General features: G+C 49.0%; 1 protein-coding gene across 1 annotated transcript in view; it reads left to right on the top strand.

The window, feature by feature from the left end:
• Window positions 1-12,914, top strand: part of LOC138582719 (rho GTPase-activating protein 7-like) — a 142,835-nt gene that overhangs the window by 105,007 nt on the left and 24,914 nt on the right. Inside the window, exon 10 of the mRNA XM_069654298.1 lies at window positions 5,799-5,913. Within this exon, the coding sequence (XP_069510399.1) occupies window positions 5,799-5,913 (115 nt within the window). The remainder of the gene's footprint in view (window positions 1-5,798; window positions 5,914-12,914) is intronic.

Raw genomic sequence — 12,914 nt, 5'->3', positions numbered from 1 at the left:
GCTCTCCAGGCTGTCGACTGCCTAAAGGATAAGGTGCAGCTGCAGGAAGGGGAAAACCCGTTACAATGGTTGGAGAAGGACCAAGAAGGAGCAGCTGCCGGAGCCGGGAGCTGTTTCCCTGGAGGGAACCAGCTTCCCTACCTCCCAAACCCTTTGATACAGCCCACCCTAATGCCATGTAACACCTCTTAGCCTAGCTCCCTGATGGATCTGCACCACCAGCTTGCCCTGCTCCCCAACCCACCACAAACCCACCACCCTCACCAACCAAGCTGGAGCCTTCCCTGGCCTGCTTTTGCCAGCCCAGCACCATCTTGTTTCCAGTCCACTGCCCCTCCCTGGAAACAGTCATTTGTGATCCCTGCATGCCGCCTGGTGTTCAACTCTAGCAGACGATAACTACAGTTTGACAGATTATTAGGAGCCAGACCCTCTGTCCAAAGACCTTTCCAAGGCAACGCATAGGTGGTCCTAAACACTGGTCTCAATGCAACCAGCCTGCACCACAATAAGGCCGTAGGGGTATGTTGGCACCTATTCATTCCGCACATACAACTGCTTGGAGCAGTGCATATGACGATTGCCCCGGAACCCTTTATTTAAGTGCAAAAGAATAGACTTGCAGGCGAAGTTACAGTGGAGATTGAATCGTCTGCGACAACATTAATAAGAAATGGTCAAACCGTGAATAACGCTCCTGCTCTAGCCAAGGCCATTAAGGGCTTGAATGTGACGCATTTTTAATTAAAACACCTATCTTGTACAACTCTTCATCTCTGAAGCATCAAAGTACAGTGCATAATGGAGTGTGGGAAGCACAGAATGTCCCCAAGGATTCCCGCTCTTTGTGCAGGGGGAAGAGATTGCCAGCCCGCAAATCATGTGCTAGAGAATTCCAGGTGCAGTCTCAGCTGGCACACCTTATTTTTTAAGGTACTACAGTAGCCAGACACTTTCATTTGATGTAATCATTTGAACATGTGCCTCTGATTGAGAAACTATTGGCCATAAAACGCATTGTTTGTGTGACCTGTGACTCCATGACTCCCGCCCTGAATTTTCATTCAAAACGTCATTGTTTGTCATTTGTTCAAGACTAGCTATTCAGGTAAAGTTAACCAATTCCCAGAATGCACCAGTGTATTAAATGAAAGCCCAGGACTGGAAACATGGTTTTCCAGTGGCCTGGAGTCACCCGGTCACTCTATTCCTTTTGACTATTGTAAAGTGAGACATGAGTCTGCCAAGGCTGGACACCCCACCAGCCAATGATGTTGGGTGAGAATTCACGATTTGTGACTGGCAAACCGCTGCCTGCACAGTCCCTTTAAAATCTTCAGGCATAAAGAGAGTTCATTCTTACGCTAAGTCAGAGGGGGAGGGAAACCATCTGCTGTGACGGTTGCCCGGCACTCAACTTGCATCTTCCCAGCCAGCAAAAACAAATTGGCAGAATAACTTCACAAATAATCCAATTTACTTGCCTCTTGGAAAAAATTGAAGACCCTTATTACTCTGTGACTCCCTAAAAAATAGTCATAGACCACAAGCTCCCAACACGTAAAGTGCCCGCTGGCCCCAGTGGATATTACCACGGCATAACTGAATATAGCATGGCAAAGGGGCTTGCGTGTGAAGGGAGCCATTCCCCCTGCCATACGCTTCCTTTTGTATTAACATCTCAGTCCAGCGAGGGATCCATACAGGAAGGGGAGCTTCTTGCTTCAAATCTTTGCTACATCACTTGTGCCAATCAGAAATTCAAATATAAAATGATGACAGCTATGTCTTAATTATGAGACTAAATGCAGGCTTATTGCCATTGAATTTAATTGATTGAATGCATTTATGGAGATTTCTGGTATTCACTCAATACCTACTTCAGGCAAATTCACTGTACTATGGGGCAGGGGAGTTGGTGGAGAATGGGGTCAGGGAAAGCTTGGGAAGAGGATGCGTAAAGTTGGAATAGAAATTGGGGGCTGACAGTGAAAAGAAACACTCCCTCTGTTCTGATCCTCTTCGATCTTTCTTTCGACACAGTCAACCACTCCATCTTCATAAACCGTCTCCATGATACCTATGGCATCACGGACAGGACACGAGTGTGGCTTACCTCCTTCCTTTCAAACAGACCATCCCAAGTGCAAATGGGCCCTTTTTTCACCTCCACCTAACTCTCGACCTATGGCATTCCTCAGGGCTCCATCCTATCACCATGGCTCTTCAACATCGACCTGGCCCTTCTGGCCCTTCTGGCCCCTCTGGCCCACCTGGTCTCCACCTTCATCCCTCATTTCCAGTGTTATGCAGATGATACACATCTCTCTTTCAAGCTGCCATCCTCTACCTCCTCCGCCTCCTCCCTCATACCTGACTGCTATTGAGGCATGGTGCTCTGCCAATGATCTCTTCCTTAATGCCAGTAAGATGGAGATCCTTCTCATTGGGATGGCTGCTCCTTGTTTCCCCCCCAAGTCTCTGTCCAGACTCCTTGGGTCCCCTCCCCTCACCCGCTTGTGAGGCAAAAAACATGGGGATCATCTTTGACTCCTCTCTCTCTTTCTCTACATGCATCACAGACCTTGCCAAGAAGTCCAACTTTCAGCTGCACCTCCTCAGGGGCATTCAACTTTTCCTCACCTTCCCCCAGAAGCTCAACGTCTCCCGAGCCCTGGTTCTCTCTAGGTTGGACTACTGCAACAGCCACTTCCTCAATCTGCCTCCTTCCTCCCTTTGCCCCCTTCAACTAATTCAGAATAGGACTGCAAGGCTTATCCTTGGCCTCAAGCCCAGGGATCGTATCGCTCCAGCCATAAAATCTCTCCACTGGCTCCTGGTGACCGCAAGGAAAACATTGAAGACCTGTTGCATCATCCCAATGCTGTCTGGGGCCTAGGACCTCTCTACATCCAGCATTCCCTCCCTAAATACCTCCCGGCCAGAGTCCTTCGGTCCTCTGGCTCCAACTCACTGCAGGTCAAACGTTTCTCCAAGCAGAAAGTGGGAGTTAGCTCCCTTTCCTCGGCTTGTTCCTCCCTCTGGATCGACCTCCCTGCCCCCCTGCACCTCTCAGACTTGAGCCGGATCTTCTTAAATTCTAGAAACTTCTCAAGACTTTCCTTTTCTCCTCTTCATTCCCTCTCCCCCTCCCGCGGTAAATCTCCCTCTGCTGCTGTGACTGGGGCCCGCTCCCTTCAGAGTCATACAGGGGCCAGACCACCCCCTACCAGTTCCCTCAGCATACTTTGCCAGCACTTGCCCTCTGGCTCTCTGTCCCCGACTTGCCCAACCTGGTCCTCCGTGTCCACCACACTCATCCTCCCTTCCCCCTCTTGCCCTGGCACTTGCCGGCTTCGCCCACCCAGCACTTGCCCACCCCACCCTTGAGCCACCCCATTCCTGCACTTCTCCCTCTACCCCTTCGCCCTCTGCACTTACCACCTTTTCATGCACTTGCACGGTACGCTTGTCACAAGTCCAATATAACCGTTTTGTTGTTGTTCTACTTTTATGGTTCCCATGTCCCTCGCCCCTCCCCCATCTTGTCATGTGGCACCTGAAAACACTTGTGTATAGGCACCATACAAATGTCAAATAAACACCAAAACAAAAAAAAGAAGCATGGTCTGCCACAGAGATAGACCCAAGGATGAGCAATTAGATAGTGTTTACAATGAGATGGTGTAATCCAAACGTGTTTGCCACAGTTTCCTATGTCCATGCCATTTTCTTATTTCCAAACAATCGTCCTTGACCTGGTAGTAGTTATTGGTTAATGTCAGAAGTGACACTGCATTTCCCTCTGAAGAACTTTGAAAGGTCCACTTAAGGCTAGATGTTATCATTGACATTCTTAGCTGTTGGGAGTTGTGGAGGGTTGGGGGGGGGGGGTGTTTGAATAAAAGATTAATCTTAAGCTCATTAATCAGGCTAACAATTAAATGAAGACCCTTTATGAGCCCTTTGATCTAACTATTGCTGAGCCCCACCATCCCAGCATGCTCAGGCCCAGGAAGGCTAGAGATCGACATCCAAGATAAGCACAGAATCATGGTTTCTGTAAGTTGACCTACCAGGGCCTTGTGATATCTTTGGTGGGATTCAATTGTTTATACATTAATTCCTTTAAATGAAGAATCAGACATCTTTTTAGTTCTGGAGTGCCCTTTAGACTCATCTTTTCGGTCCTGTTCATGAACACGATGAATTACCTACTTGTGTATAGGCACGTTATAAAAGCCATATCATATCATATCATACCCGACGCTTACCCCCACCTCACCCAAATTCTTCTATTTCTTCCTTCTTTCTCTTCATTGTATCTCTTCCTGTGTCACCCTTTCCCCTGAGGCACAAGGGGTGGCTTCCTGTACTTGAGTGAATTTGGAGTGCTAACAGTATCCGCTCCCCTGAGTCTTTCTCATCCTACATATGTGCTTTAGATCTATCATTTATGTATTTTTAAACCCCAATTAATCTTTTTCTTAAAAGTTGAATTACCCCTTTATTAAAGACTCTCTCAACAATAAGTTTCATGTACACTTTCGACTGGCCCTACACCTACGTGCAGACCCATCTGAGAGCCTTCCAGAGACTCACACAGAACTCTTTGATATCAAGACCTTTACATTCTCCCCACATTGAACATGAGCACACCCAGGGCTTTAAGTGGGGTAAGAAATCGAGGGGGGGCCCTCATTTGGGGGCGTGGCTTGTGGGAGGGGCGTGGCCTAAAAAGTACGCAAATCGTAGGGTATACACACAAATATATATAAATGTGATATATTTGTGTGCGTACCTTACTATGGTGTGTGTACTGTGCAAGCCATCTTTTCTAAACATAGAAATATGTAACATATTTCTATGTTTAGAAAAGATGGCTTGCACAGTACACACACCATAGTAAGGTACGCACACAAATATATCACATTTATATATATATATGTGTGCATACCCTACGGTTTGCCTAGTTTTCAGACCATCTTTTTTAAACATTTCGGGTTTATAAAAGATGGCTTTGAAAGTACACCATTCAAGCCGTCTTTTATAAAGCTTTGACTACGGACAAAATTGTCCGTCGGCAAAGCTTTATAAAAGATGGCTTGAAATGTGTACTTTCAAAGCCATCTTTTATAAACCTCGAAATATGTCGAGGAATCCCCAGGTTCGCCGAGGGTTAAAGACGCCTCGGCGACCTGGGGAAACAAAGGGACAGTAACCGCCTCTGGTGACCTCTCGCGCGAGCGGTCACCAGATGCAGTTACTATGACTGACAGAAGTGGCAGCCAGTCACAGCGTCGCTGTGGTTGGCTGCCACTTTTGTCAGATCGCCTGACTTCATGGCAGGCGCATGCATCTCACGCCGCGGCTGCGGCCGCGACGGGATAATGCATCCTGCCAATGTTGCGGGCGGTGGGACGGGGCCCCGGCAGGGCCCCGGCTCAGCCCCACTTTTTGGAGACTGCCGGGGCCCGGCCCCGGCAGGCCCCGGCCCACTTTAAGCACTGAGCACACCTAAGAACTTGCCTCTCTCCAGCACAAAACTGCTAGTATTTGTCCTGCCTACTACTCGGCTGGATAGAGATACTTTCCGTAGCAACTTCCTGTACGCCCTCCGTAGTGAGCTTGTGAGGCTAACAAGTGGCCTAAGCAGTTGTACAGCTCTGTAGCCCTACTATGGAGCAAGTGAGTTGATGGCAGCTTCCATTACTGATAGAGCAAGCTGTTTTGTCGAAGAACGCAGTCTTGTGGGGCCTCTCTATTAACCAGTCTTTCTGTATGTTACTTTTATGCAGGTCTAGTCAGCGGAAGTACAGCCTTGGAAAACCAGATCAAAGAGACTTGAGTGAAAATCTTGCTGCTACCCAAGGACTGGCACATATGATAGCCGAGTGCACAAGACTCTTCCAGGTATGCTTCTAATACAAAACTGATAAGTAAAGCATTTAATTTCCGTACATGCGCAGATGTTCACCCAGGCCATTATTGGGAATGTAGATTGTCTGCCAACAGCATCTCTTCTTGGGGGGAAAGGCAAAATATGTGCTTTGACAGTTCAGGGAATCTTTTTACCCACAAAGCAAATATGATTGAAATAGAGTCCTCCCAAATGCATAGGCCCCAACAATTTTTGGATGTAGATGCATTTGAAGTAGGAAAAATTTGCAAATTGCACGTGGCACACATTATTATTATTATTATTATTATTATTATTATTATTATTATTATTATAATTATGGCACTTATTCAGTGCAGACATAGCTTTGAGAAGCAATAAAGCAATTTACAGAGGTATACAACAATACAGATATACAACGGAGCGCTGTACAGAGGCATGCAACAGTACAGATGCATAATTGAGTGCTTTACAGAGGTAACAGGACAGATATACAGCGGGGCGTAGCATACAGAGGAGAGGTGCAGCTGTACAGGGTGGTGGGGAGGGGCGGACAGCATCTAGTGAGTCAGGTAACCCGGGGGCAACGTAATGGCCTAGGTGTTGAGGAGGAGAGACTCCTTGAAGAGGTGGGTCTTTAATTCTTTTCTGAATTGTAGGAGCCTGGGGGCGAGCCTGATGCTGACAGGGAGGGGGTTCCATAGTCACCAGGCGTAGGCAGAGAAGGCTTGTTTCCTGGTCCTTTCCTTTTTGCATCAGCGGAATTCAAGTCTGCACATGTCCTGGCTTTTGGTGGTGCGCTCTCTGCCAGGGATGCTGAGTTTCTCTGTGAGGTAGCTGGGTGACTTGAGGGAGACTGCCTTATAGATGATTCAGCAGGACTTGAAGTTGATTTGTGCATGCAGTGCGAACCAGTGAAGGTCAATGAGGTCTGGAGTTATGTGCTCATATCTGCGTAGACCCTTGATGAGGCGTGCGGCTGAATATAAGTTACTTCTCAGGAGCACAATGGAGGATGATGGGAGGCCTTGGAGGAAGGCATTTCCCCCATCCAGTTGGGATAGGACCAGTGCTTGAACAGTGGGGTTTACCGTGATTTTCATGAAGCTGACATTTTTGAGGGAGAAAAGACCGAAAGTTATTTTACCGAAAATAACTCTTGGTTTTCTCTCCCTGAACATTTCAGACTATCCCCTTGCCCCCACCCACTTACTTACCTGTGGGCCGCACACCTCCTTTTGTGCCGCTGTCTCCAGCATTCCTCTGCGATGCCGGTTCCCTTGACTTGCGTGTATGGAACCGGTGCTGTAGGGTCCGCTTTTCCTTATTTATTTATTTCTAACTTCATTGAGACGGGAGCAGGGCCCACCTCTGCAACCCCTGCTCACATTGCAGTGAAGAAATGAACCCACAGGGTTCATGGGTGATAGCCAGGTCTGTGTGTATGGGTGTTTGCTGTTGATGGTGAGGAGTAGGAATTTGGTCTTGGAGGTGTTGAGTTTTAAGTATGCACTGGAAATACACTACTGGAGCAACGAGGGGGAAGGTTTTGAGCCTCTGGCTGTCCTTGATGGAGTAGATCTTGAGGTATAGCTGTGTGTCATCGGCGTATTGGTGGATGTTGTGTGTGGCTAGAAGGGCTCCCAGCAGCTCCATGTATAGATTGAAGATCACTGGGGAGAGGATGGGGGCGCTGCTCAGCTGCAGCAAGATGGTGGAAGAATCCTTTTTCCACATAAATCCTGCTGTGTGCCAACTAGCATGACCCCCAAGGGTGCGGCATAATGGTGGAAGGTGTGCTGCTCCTGGAGACCAGGACCCAGGAGAGTCCGGCAGCTGGTGGACCTGAACGTATGGCCGTGGAAAATTGAGGGAAGAAGGTGCAGTCGCAACTCTGGAGCAGCGCTGTGCCCCATGAGCTGCGGGCCTATGGGCTAGCGCTGAGAATGAGGGGCTGCTGGAGATACTTGGTGGTGGCGAGCATCAAAGGCCGCGGGGGCCAGGGAGATTCAGCACCGAGCGCTGCATTATTGGAGACATCCCGGCCTTGTCTTCCTGCGGCTCTTCTGCCATCCGCAATGTCCCGGGTCGGGCCTTCTTGCCTACTGCGGGGTGGGGCCTCAGGCGTGGGTGAAGCTACAACTGGTGAGCGAAGTGCACTGCAGGGCGGTGAGTACATGGGGAGCATGCCCTCCATATTTGTGCAGCTGGCAGCTGGACTGAGGAAGTGCTCAATGGCCTGGGCATTGGTGGGTCCTGGGTACTGACTGCAGCCCCACGTCGGGGTGCGGTGCTGTGAGCAGCTAGTAGGAGCGGCGAACTGTGGGACACTGGCACTGCTGGACACTTTCACTGAAAGAATTGGGACACAAAGATATGGGAGTACAATCCCTTGCACCCGGATGGAACAGTGTAGGTGATTGCTGGGTGACCCAGTTTTTATTTTTGTTTTTTGTCCAGCTGAGATCTGGTGCTATTTATGCCCCTTGGGGCCCCGCTGGCGGGTGGGCCTGAACCGACCGTCCCACTAAGACCTTCACTGCTCCTCTAACTGTGTGGTTCCTGGATTGGGGCTCATGGGCCATCTGGTGCCTGCCCTGCAGAGATTGAGTGGAGGATCAATTGCAGGAGTAGGTGGCCCCTGTGCCCTGCCCCATCTGACCTTTAGTACTGGATTACATTAGGGGTCTAGCATTGGGGTTGGTCCTCCTGTTCACGGGACCCGATTCCTATGCCTAGTGAGTTAACTTTGCCACAGGTGACTGCTCGTGAGCCAGGCCTTGGTCGGTGGTGACGGAGTTGATTTGTGCAGTAAAGGAATACATTGCCGAGGGCAGCATACATCTGGTGGAGCGGGTTGGGTGCTGTACAGGGGGTCTGGCATAACTAGTGTTCCCCCTAACTGCAGGGCCGGATTCTTATGTCTTGTGGAGCTACCTGGGTATTGGTGGCAGTCGGCACCACAATTTGATTGGTGGAGGCAAACCTGGTCTGTGAGGTGGTGGGGCACATTATCGGGGGTGGCACACATTGGGTGGAACAACCTGAGTAAAGGGTCCAGTGCTTATTGTTGCATGATGATAAAAGGGGCAGGGAAGAAAAAGGACCCATTAATACGTACACAAACACCCCCCACAAGGCCCCATGGGACGGAGGGGTTTGAGGGTGATGGTGCCCACTGTGTCACAAAGGAGGGCTCCTGGGAAGTTCAATTATTGGCAGCGATGCTGAGTGGCTTTATGTCAGTGAACATCATACTGGACGACATAGTGGCAAACATTAGCTCCCTGAAGTTCAAACTAGAAAGAGAGCAGCCATATCACGGAGGCAGAGTCAAAGATAGGCGAGGTGAAGGACAGGGAGGGACAAATGACCTCGCCATCAACGGGCTAAAGGCCGAGATGGCTGCAGTTTGGGTTAAATGCAACAACTTCAAATCGTGTTCTCGTCGCAATAATAACAGAGGGCAGGTGGTCGCACACTCTCCTCTGTGGGCTCCCTGCTCTGGAACAGCCTCCTCCTCCCCATGCTTCTTGAGCAGGATCTTCTCAAAGTTCCCGGAAGCTCCTTAAGACTTTCCTCCTTTCATCCTCCTTCCCTCCTACTCTCCTCTGCTAATCCCACAGTTGCTGAATCGGTGCCCTTCGCACTTTTGCATCTTCAGGGCCTTGACCTCCCACACCAATTCCTCCCAGCTCCTGTCTTTCCACAGCTCTTGCCTCTGCACTCACTCCACTTAAGAGACTCCGACTTCGACCTCCCGTGGCCCATGCCATGCCACACAACATTCCTAGCACTTCGTCCATGGCTCTCACACAGGCTAAGACTCCACAGCACTTACCCTTTCTTCCCTCCTCCCTTTTTGCACTTGCACGTTCTGAATACTCACAAGGCATAGTATGTTCGTCCCCTCCCTCTTTTCCCCTCTGCTCTTAAATTTTGTATTGCAACTGTTCTAATGTATTCCCTCTCTCCCTCCGTGCCCTGTGGGTGCTTTAAAACAGTATATTCTTATTGTATAAGCGCCTAACAAGCAAACAATAAATAAATAAAATAATGTGCGAATAGTGGGAGTGCCAGAGTAGGCAATCAAGGAGCCCATGGAGCCATTAGTTGCGCTGCTCTGGAAACAGTTGCTTGGAGCAGACCAGTTCTCGGCGCAGTTCTTGGTGGTGCGAGCCCACCGCGCATTGGCACCCATTTCAAAGCCAATGGCTCCCCCACGTCCCATCATAGCTACGCTGCTTAGTTATAGGGACAGAGATCAGGTCTTAAAATTGTCACGAGCGCAGGGCACACTCCGATATGAGGCCAGCAACAATCACATTTATCCTGACTTCATGGCTGGGGTTCAGGCACTAGCGAGATCCTATGACCCAGTCAAGCGACTAGTGTAAGCCGGACAAATCCTGTATGCCCTTATGTTTCTGGCTAAATTGGGGATAAAGCATGGTGCCCGGGCACACTTCTTTGAGACTCTGGCTCATGCCACTGCCTACATTGAAGCATTAATACCTTTGCTGCGGAGGGACCGCCCTAACAACAGAAGTACTGGTTTGATCTGGCTGTCGCACCGGCGATCGGGGGAGAGTGATGGAAATATTGCCATTCTGTATGACCAAATGGTAGCATAATTGGACGTTGGTGCACATAGAAGATGAAGTGCTTGGCCAGGGCGAGCTGCCACCCTACAAGTGACGCCGCGGTTTGCCAAGCACCCCAGAAGATTTCCTCAGTTGCTATGGGAGCATCATCAGGTTGGGGCAGATGATGAGGGACGGGACTGTTGGTTGGGGTGATGGGGTAGGATTGGGTGGGATTGGGTGGGGTTGTTATGTTTCAAAAGCTGGCAGACCTGTTACTGGATGAGTACGACAATGTAATAACCCATTTGGGCTGATGTGGCATAATGTCCATTATTTATGTGTCTGATAGAATTCAATGGGTGAGACTATAACATTGATATCGTGGAATGTCCATAGCCGCAATAACCCTGCTAAGGCACGGAAGGGCCTGGCCTACTTAGACCGCCACCGAACCAAGATTGTGATGCTCCAGGAAACTCACACGCAGGGGCCATTGGTTAAAGGGTTTGCACCTAAGTGGGGCCAGCAACGATATTATAGAGTATTCATCACAAGCGAGGGGAGTGCTCCCCTTAGTGCATCGGTCACTATGCTTCCAAGTAGATAAAAGCTGCTTAGATCCTCAGGGGTGATATGTGATAGTTTGGGGAACTTGTCTGGTACAAGGCTGAGATTGGTTAATACATATAGCCTAGATGGCGATGACCCTGAATTCTATGTTGATATCTCTGAGATCCATATGAGGGAGGCCCATGTCCCAGTTGTGTTGGAAGGGCACCGTTCTGGACTGTGTGCTGGACCGCTGGAGAATTACGCATCGAAGACTGTCTGGGGCTGCGCCTTACTTTCTGACAGTTTATGTCCCAGCTGGGCCTAGTGGATGTCTGGAGAAAATAAAATCTGGGGGTAGCTGAGTACACATATTACTCGTCAGTTCATTACGTGCAGTCCAGGATGGAGTAATGCTTGCTGTCGACATGGTGGGTGCCGAGAGTGAGGGATTGTAAGATCCACCTGAGGACGCTCTCTGATCACTCGCCCGTGGAGTTATCGGTAGTATGGGACTGTCCCGTTGTGCCTCAACCATTATTGAGGATGTCTCCTATGGTATTGTTTGATGCTGGTCTGCTATTCTTTTACAGGAGAAGGTTGAAGGATTTCTTTAAAGGAACAAGGGATCAGTGTCTCAATATGCTACAGTATGGGAGATGTTTAAATTATGGTTGTGGGGGGAAAGGATGACTACGAGCATGGAGGTATTGAGAGAGGTTCGCAGAGAGTTGCGGGAGGTGGAAACACAGCTAAGACAGCTTGGAAATAACTATGGCATATCCAATGATAGGGCACTGCTAGGGTTGATAAAAGGGAACCTGTTGAAGTTTCGGGAATTGACAGATAAGAAGGTTCAGTGCATGGCAAGGCTGGCTTCGGGTGTGTAGGTATGGGGAGGCAGATAGGCTGGGACGCTTCCTGGCTGGTGTCAATCATGGCGAAAGAGGGTCACAGTACAAAGCCGGAATGAGGGGGTGGGCCAGGGATACGTTAACCTCAACCGAGGGTATATACAGGGAGTTTCATGAATACTAACAGACATATGTGCAAATACTGATACATGTTCAGATGGGAATTGGATCAGTGCATTTGGGATATTGCCCTCCCAGGATTGCCAGAAGAAGCATAGGCGACCCTTGATGAACCTGTTACAGTGGAAGAAATAGCTGACACAATAGTGTCATTGGTATCAAGGAAGGCCCCAGGATCTGATAGGGTCTGAATCCAACTGTATAAGGAGCTCAGGTCAATGCTGGCATCGAGACTTCTGACTTTATGCGAGGCATAGTTAGAGTCTGGCCAACTACCAATATATAATACTATAATTTCGGTATTGTTGAAGCTGGGTAGACCACCACATGAAATGGCCTTGTATAGGCCGCTGTCATTTATTAATGTAGATGCAAAGGTGTTTGCGAGGGTTTTGTCTCCTCATTTGATGCCATATAGGTCATTGCTAGTACATCCGGATCAGTCTGACTTTATTCTAGACCGGTCCACTGCGCTCAATGTACGATGACTTTTTGTGATATATATCTCAAATAAATCCAAAGGCCAGGGCGGTGGTGGCTTCCATGAATGTCGAAAAAGCCTTCGATTTAGTGTCTTGAAAATTCTTCTTTGGAGTGTTGCAGCATTTGTGGTTCGGGGGTTATTTTATTAGTTGTGTGAGGCTGTTGTATGCCAATCCAGGGTTTGCACTAATGGCACGTTATCACGGCAGTATTGGTTGGGACATGGGACACGGCAGGGGTGCCCCTTGTCTCCCTTGCTTCTTGCACCTAACTATAGAGCCCTTTGCATGGCTGATGAGAGACAGGCATGGACATAGAGGAATCAGGACAGCAGGTCCACCTTAGGTCATTTCATTATACACT

The sequence above is a fragment of the Ambystoma mexicanum genome, chromosome 3q, assembly GCF_040938575.1.
Source record: "Ambystoma mexicanum isolate Mex_15411 chromosome 3q, UKY_AmexF1_1, whole genome shotgun sequence".
NCBI lineage: Eukaryota > Metazoa > Chordata > Amphibia > Caudata > Ambystomatidae > Ambystoma > Ambystoma mexicanum.
The sequence above is the reverse complement of the archived record's forward strand: the minus strand, read 5'-3'. Positions and strand labels throughout refer to the sequence as shown.